This window comes from Habropoda laboriosa, unplaced genomic scaffold (genome assembly GCF_001263275.1).
Source record: "Habropoda laboriosa isolate 0110345459 unplaced genomic scaffold, ASM126327v1 scaffold12, whole genome shotgun sequence".
In the NCBI taxonomy this organism is placed as follows: Eukaryota; Metazoa; Arthropoda; class Insecta; order Hymenoptera; family Apidae; genus Habropoda; species Habropoda laboriosa.
Window position 1 is genome coordinate 731,292 of NW_017100132.1, and position 7,637 is coordinate 738,928.

A 7,637-nucleotide genomic window follows, 5' to 3' on the forward strand; every position below is an offset into this window, starting at 1 on the left:
CTCTGTTCGTTTCTTCTCACGTGTTTCGTACAACTGTGCGACCTATGTCGCAAGAATTACGGACCGAGGGCACCTCGTAACTAAAAGGTAATCTTACTTCGATAAGATTTCCAGTCGTTCCTTCGTGAAGTTATCTGATCCCTCGCATCTCACGTAATTCTCCAATTATCGCTAACTCGAAGCAGTTATTGAAAAAAGATATTTCTTTATTTTATTTTAACAATGGTCTGAAATGGATTAACTATTACAAGTAAATTAAATATGATAAATTTCATTTATTACAAAGAAAATAAACAAGTACTTTCCTTAATTATCTCAAGCAAATTAAGCAAGTATTTTCCTTAATTATCTCAAGTAAATTAAATAAGTATTTTCCTTAATTATCTCAAGCAAATTAAGTAAGTATTTTCCTTAATTGTTACAAGTAAATTGAACTTGAATCTTCATTATTTTATAAAGAATTTTTTTCTGATTCTCTATTCCACTTCTGTTCAATTACTTTCCACGTCTGTATTGATATATTTCTAACGTATTTGAATAAATTATTATTTACAAAGTAAAATCATTTAAAACAGAAAATGGAAAGGTACACAATTTTTCTGTGGTGAATTTGTTTCATGGAGACAAGTGGATGATAAAATAGATGGAAAACTAGAGAAGCCCCTAGACCCACGAAAAATGTACATTGTCGCTGATCAACCAGCTACATCTTTTTTTCTATTCTAATGGCGAAACGTTTTTGCGCGACCGCTTCCTTTCGCGTGAAATCGCGCGTGCAGAGACCGCAATCGCACGAGACAATCGTTACGATAATGTCTACTGGAAACCCTGAAACTTTTCTCAACAAACTAGCAATCCTCCAATGTATTTCTTTTTTCTTCTCTCTGATTGTCGCTTTGATTAAAATTGCGAAACTTGGAAAGTTTTATTATTTCGTTTTCCTCGGAACGAATAGAAAGACTTCTCGTGTATGAATATTATTAAAACTTATAATATAAAAAATACTTCAGTCGAGAATCCTTAGTTCACTTTGATTATAAATATTTTCTGCAAGAGATATTCCCTATCAGTCTATTAATTTCAGTTAATTTTATGAGAAAAAGTTACCATTCTTCTTTTCTGGCACTTGAACTAATAAATTAGAACAACTTGCAATAATTACAATTTAGAGAAATAATTTCTTTTAGAAATGAAATAATACAATAAACTCTTTATTATTTAAATGTTAAAATAATAAAAACAAAATTTTGATTTTCAAACAAACCTTTGTCAATAAACAAAATAACTCTTTATCATTTAAAACTTAATTATTTCAATTAAATATTTTAATATTCTTTCTCTGTGTCCATTTTTTACCGACAATGAGTGTATCAGTGACGAAAATCAATGCTTGATTGGCCATGAAGAGGTGTTCTCGCTAACTCGATCGAGGTGAAGAGATTTTTCTAATTCTTGGATTACGTTGACCGCAATGCACAGCGAAATCGAATGTAGGTTAACCCGTGGTTTCTTACGACTAAATAATACTCGTTTGTATTTTATTCGGTGCATCGATTCGGTGGCTCCTCGATCGAGAATTGCGCGTTAACCTAAATAACCACTCACCGCGCAATTTGCATTCTAACATTGTCGCAAACGAACGTTACAAATTTCATTAACATTCGAGAAACGGAGTACCTGTTTCCATTCAAAATTTTCATCCCTTAGAAAATGAAGAAGCGAGATTAGAATTTAATTTTCTATCTAAAATGTGTCTATCTTCAAAACCGATTATTCTCTGAAGTTCTAATTTGTTATACAGTAATTTCGATATTTAATTTTCCACTTGAAAAACATCCAACCTTGAAACTGATTATTTTCCAAAATTACAAATTACAAATATTTCAACGTTCATTTTTCCACTTAAAAACTATCATTTTCAAGACTATCTTCTAAAATTCTGAACTAAAAAACTTTGTCGTTTAATTATCCTCATAAAAAAGTATCTTTGTCTGTGAAACTTTCAAACTGATTATCTTCCAGAATTCTAAACTAAAAATTTTCAACAGTTTTAAAATTAAAGATTACACTGTTGCTAAGTTTTTCGTTTGTTTCTATCATTGAATGAAAATAGTGGCGAAAATCGTAAATGGAGAAGTGAAGGATGTGAAATAAATAAACAACGAGATTTAAAAAAAAGGATGGAGGGAAACAATTTATTGGCCTAGATTATGTACAGATGCGTGGTGAATTATCCGAATTTAGTAAGCTCCGACTAATTGCTGCGACTGGTAGTTCTGGGGTTGGAAGGCAGGCTTGGCAAATGATGGGTGAGGTGCAGGATACGACGGAGCTGCTCCTGGAAACACTTGCGCCACGGGTGCGTTGTATTGACCAGGGTTGTATGGGGCTGAAGCGGCTTGTGGGCTACCATAGACTGAAATAAATCAATAAATAATGCAATTGTACGTCATATTTTCTAGATATAAAATTTTAAAAAATCGTTCAGGATATTTTGTAGATTTAGAAATTTTTCTGTTTATCATATTTTGTAGATTTGTAATTTAACGAAGAATTTAACAAATTTTGTGGATTTAGAAATTTCTCAGTTTATCATATTTTGTAGATCTTTAATTTAACAAAGAATTTAACAAATTTTGTGGATTTAGAAATTTTTCAGTTCATCATATTTTGTAGATCTTTAACAAATTTTGTGGATTTAGGAATTTCTCAGTTTATCATATTTTGTAGATCTTTAATTTAACAAAGAATTTAACAAATTTTGTGGATTTAGAAATTTCTCAGTTCATCATATTTTGTAGATATTTAATTTGACAAAGAATTTAACAAATTTTGTGGATTTAGAAATTTTTTAGTTTATCATATTTTGTAGATTTTTAGGAAAAATTCTATTTACTTTTTCTAGTGTGTGTATAGATTGGTTCAGAGTCTTTTAGATGGTAAATTTGCAAAAATAACATTTCGAGTATTAAGTTATGTCTGATGAATTTAAAAGATAGATTTACAAATGGCGAATTATATAGGTATTTGTAGCTTTATTTGTTTTTTGTTTCTGTTGTTACCAAAATATTTGTGGAATATTTTACTGAAAAGAGTGTATTTCTTTTTTAATATTGTATTGGTGGTTACATGACTTTAAGGGATAACGAGAGATTAATGCTTAAAACCTTCCAACAACATATTAACAGGAGTGATTCAATTAGTTTCGATCTGATAGCGTAACTTGATGGTAGCAAGAAAGGTGTCGAAACGATTAGAGTTAATTTTTGGGGAGTGGCAATAGAATGAACCGGTTTCTGCCAACGCCACTCTCCTGTTATCAAGGTACTATGTGTCCATTTAAAGACGTCATGATAAAGTACATCATTTCACTAGAAAAGACTTCTCAACTAATTAGAAACAAATTAAAGATCAAACGAATTTTATATTTTAACAAATGTAACAAATTCTCTTACTTCGTACAAAATTAAAAAAATGCAATATATTTCAATTTACAAAATTTCAATTTCACAGATAGTGCAAGAATGTCAATCAGCTCAAAATTAATTTTCCAGAAGAAAAAGGAAGTCTGCTTTTCTCCAAAAAATTCAATTCAAATTTCTATTTTTATTTTATTTTTTTTTTTTGTCTTTAAATAGGCAGATTGTATTTACGTCCATTTGCAACATCGAAGTCACTAAGTATGGTGCACGAATAACTAGAGTGAAACTCCTTCGTGACCTACAACATCGTTTTTTAATATGCCCAACGAGAAATAGCTGGGTCACGATTATATTCGTAACGATTAGCGGCCGTGCAGACCATTCTCACAGGAACAATCGACCGATTATGTCGTTGAGCAACAGCTTGACTCTTACGTTGCATCAGGGTGTTACAGATGTATTTATAGTTGGCTAGAGTTCAAATGTTTTTACATGTGCAAATTCCTTAATTCGTGCAACAAATTCGTACAAGACTCAAATTCGTTTGACTCAGATTGCAGAAACCTTTGAATTACATACTATAATACCTTCTTCTTTTTTTCTTTAATTTTAAAGAGTTTAGGCATTTGACTTATTTTAAACAAATATATTTCTGAGTTAGTATACCTGAGAAAGACAATCATTTAAGTAATAAATTACTGAACTCAGAATCCCGGAACTTTTGTTACACACTGTATAATAGAAATGAAAATATTCAGATTTGAAATATGATAATGGTTACTTAATACTTAAACGTAATAATTTATTATTATATTGAAAATTCTTTAATAAATTCAAAATTTCTATTAATTCTTGTTTTTCCGTGTGTAATGGAAAATTGTATTTCGAAAATGAATATTTTCAATAACAGTTTTGACTCGAATGAAATTCTTATGCTTCAAATGACAAAAACATTCTTCAGCAATTTTTACTAATTATTTATGCAATGTAAAAGTAACCATGCTTCGTATTTGACGCAATTCCTAAAACCTCCCGATATTATCCAATAATATTACGCAACAGCTTGTCTTGCATAACTGATAAAAAGGTCCACTAAGGTATGCATATTAAAACAAATGTTATGACATTCCCAGACGAATTACTACGCACAACACAACAAACGAATATTAAAATATGAATTAAAATCTTACTCCCCTTAATCCAATATTAATCAACGAACTAAAGTTATGGAATTAAAGTGACAATAAATTACATTCACCCAAGTATTTTACAAAAATCAGCACTAAAATTGCAACATAGATGTTCTCAAAGTTTCAAGTAATCTTCGAAATTAATTAAATTGAAAAGTTAAGATTAAAATTTGCCAAAGATGAGTATTGATCTCGAATTTTCAACAAATCAAAACGAAAAAGAGATTCAAATCTTGCGCAAACCTTGAAATTTAATTCGTGCAAAAATTCAACTACAAAATTATTTCGCATATCTCGAAATCTCGATCGATCTCAAGCGGTGTGGACGCGTGCAAACGTACCTTGGCCTTGGACTTCCGGTTTGAATTCTTGCGCGAACTTGTACGCCCTGGCTTCGGCCTCGGCCAGCTCCGCCAGCCTGGCGGCCTTTAGAGCAGCCACTTCCGGTGTATCGATTACCGTTCCATCCTCAGCGAGAGGAGCTGGCACGAAAGGGGTTGGTTTCACCGACGCCGCGTAACTTTGCTGGCTAATGAGATTCGTGTTTCCGGTGTACTGCGGCTGATACGAGGCCGGATTCGGTTGATTGTAAGCGGCCGCTGGAACTGGATATTTTTATGTCGTTGAGCGTGTGTACTTATGATACTGGCGTTTTCGAAATATCGTTTTATCTTTCAAGGTTGACGAGAGTTGTGTAAGATATTGTAGAGATTATTAAATGCATTTGTAAATTGTCTTTGTGAGCTTGATCGATAAATATTTGTCATTATTGGTGCAATAAGCAATGTGGACGACTGAGTTAGAACTCCTTTTCGGAACATTGACGAGAATTGTGAAAAATTCTGACAAATAGTGATAAATCTGTTTTCTCCTTTTTTTCATATTACTCGAAATTTTCGATGAAAATTTTGCCTAAGTAGAATTTAAAATATCAATTATAAATTTTAGCCAACGTTGTGTCTGTGTGAACGTTTAATCAGTCACTGATCTTTTTCTCAATTTAGAGACAAGATTACATGGGTTGACTGCAATTTACACTTCTTAAATTCTGAAAATTACCAACGTGTTTCCCAAAAATCTCCGCGTACTATGCAATACACAGTGGTTCGAATGAATATTACGAATGTCTTCGTAAATCCCAATAATTAGGCAATATTTAAATACCTCGAAAGGAAAATTCGCAAAAATAAAAACGAAAAGTTTCACCTGGAGCGGGTTGATGGTACACCGGCGCAGAGGGTTGGTAATTAGGTTGCCTGATGTATGTGGCAGACGTGGGTTGCGCAGAGGGGAAATTGTAAGACTGAACCGGTAGCTGGTTGTATTCAGGCGATTGGGGCTGATTTTTGCTCTCTTCAGCCGCTCTGGCCGCTGCTCTCGCGAATTCCGCGAAGTGTGCGGCCTTCGCCTGTGCCACTTCCGGTGTGTCAATCACGTTTCCATCTTGCCCAACCGGGGCGGGTGGAGCTAGCGGAATTTTCTGCGGTGCGCGCTGGAATTGCACCGGAGGCTCACCGAAAGAGGGTGAACCGAGGAAACCAGCCTTACAGCTTGCAATCGCGACGAATAAAATGATCTGAAAGGAAACTAATCGATGTTAGGAGTTTTCGGAACAGAGAATGGACTGAAATTGATGTTCATTTTGATGTTCAAATTGATTCATTTTTAAAATTTGGTGATTTCTAGAAAATTTCATGTTGTTTATTCGAATGTGATTGTATTGTTGAAGCATTGCTTTGGGCAAGAATTGAAATTAGGCGTTGTTTTGTTTGGTTCTTAATTGCGGTTCAAATTTATGCTAATAGAAAATTGGAATGCAGAGCTAGTATATACTGTTAAAAAGGAAATTATTGTAACTTCATTTTTGAGATGGAATAGCATAAATTTATTGTTACAGAAACTTGAAATGCAAATTTATTATAAAACGAAAAATTGTAATTTACATTTATCAAAAATTAAAATGCAAATCTAGCATGTTATTTCAAAGAAGAAATACACTTTAATTCTGTTATACATGAAATGAAAAGGAAATAAAAATTTACAACTGCAAAGATCACAATATTTTCAACAAACGTCGTAACCTTATTTATCGCGTAAAAACGAAAACTGAAAATTTGCAATTGCAAAAAACTGAAACAGAAGTTGCTCTTACTATTCGTACATTCGTTACGTACTATCGAAAAGAGGAAAGAAACTACAATTCAGCTAAACATCGTGTTCAAATGAAATTCCAACTTCAGCCGATCGAGATCCAAAAATTTCGGACCATGTGTACTGAATTTCCATACTGAACGCGTGTCCGCGATACCACGAATGGTATCGATCAGTTCGCGTGGGCCTCCGCGGTGACCCGATCTACCCTAACCTTTCACTTTCCTTTGTTCGCCACGTCGATCTATCCGAGCTGCACTCGAAGCCACGAGAGCAAACAGGACTCACCAATCCCCTCATGATTCCTTTCTCTCTTTTTCTCTCTGTGCTCGGTTCGATCCTCGAAAGCGTGTGTTTCCCCTTGTCGAGTCGCTGCTGGATGGCCAGTACTCGCTCGTTTCCGCTCCAGCCACGCTACCCGGCCCAGCTCGACGTTTTGTGTTCCTGGAGAACGGCGGTTGGTAGCATTTATAGCGGTGATCATCCGCCCCCTCCCACGTGGACCACTTGGCCACGACCTGGAGGGAGCCAGGAGGTGATCGGCTAGCCCACGTAGCCTGGGAAGCGCGCCAGGAAAAAGGATACTCCCTCCTTTCGGTTAGGTTCGAGCAGGACCTTGGCATTTCAATGGGGTCCATGCACTCTCTGAAACCGGAAGGATGGGACAGGCTCTGATTGGCTTCCTGGACGCGTTTCGTTTGGGTCTGGGTCACGGAAGGATTTGGGGAGATGTGATTTTGGGGTTCGATTAGGTTGGAATTGGCAATCGGGGATTGTGGATGTGCGGAGATGGAAAAGTATTTCATTGGAGCGAGATTGGAAATGAATTGTGGAATTGTGGAGTTGGAGGATTGTCAAATTGGAATCATTGGGT

General features: G+C 34.8%; 1 protein-coding gene across 1 annotated transcript; it reads right to left on the reverse strand.

Moving 5' to 3' along the window:
- Positions 1–2,206: 2,206 nt before the first annotated feature.
- LOC108574974 (pupal cuticle protein-like) lies at positions 2,207–7,063 on the reverse strand. The gene is made up of 4 exons (XM_017937692.1): positions 7,052–7,063; positions 5,819–6,188; positions 4,954–5,217; positions 2,207–2,416 (listed from the first exon to the last, which is right to left on the reverse strand). The coding sequence occupies exons 1-4, from the start codon at positions 7,061–7,063 to the stop codon at positions 2,241–2,243; spliced, it is 822 nt and encodes a 273-aa protein (XP_017793181.1). The 3' UTR covers positions 2,207–2,240.
- Between the last annotated feature and the right edge of the window lie 574 nt (positions 7,064–7,637).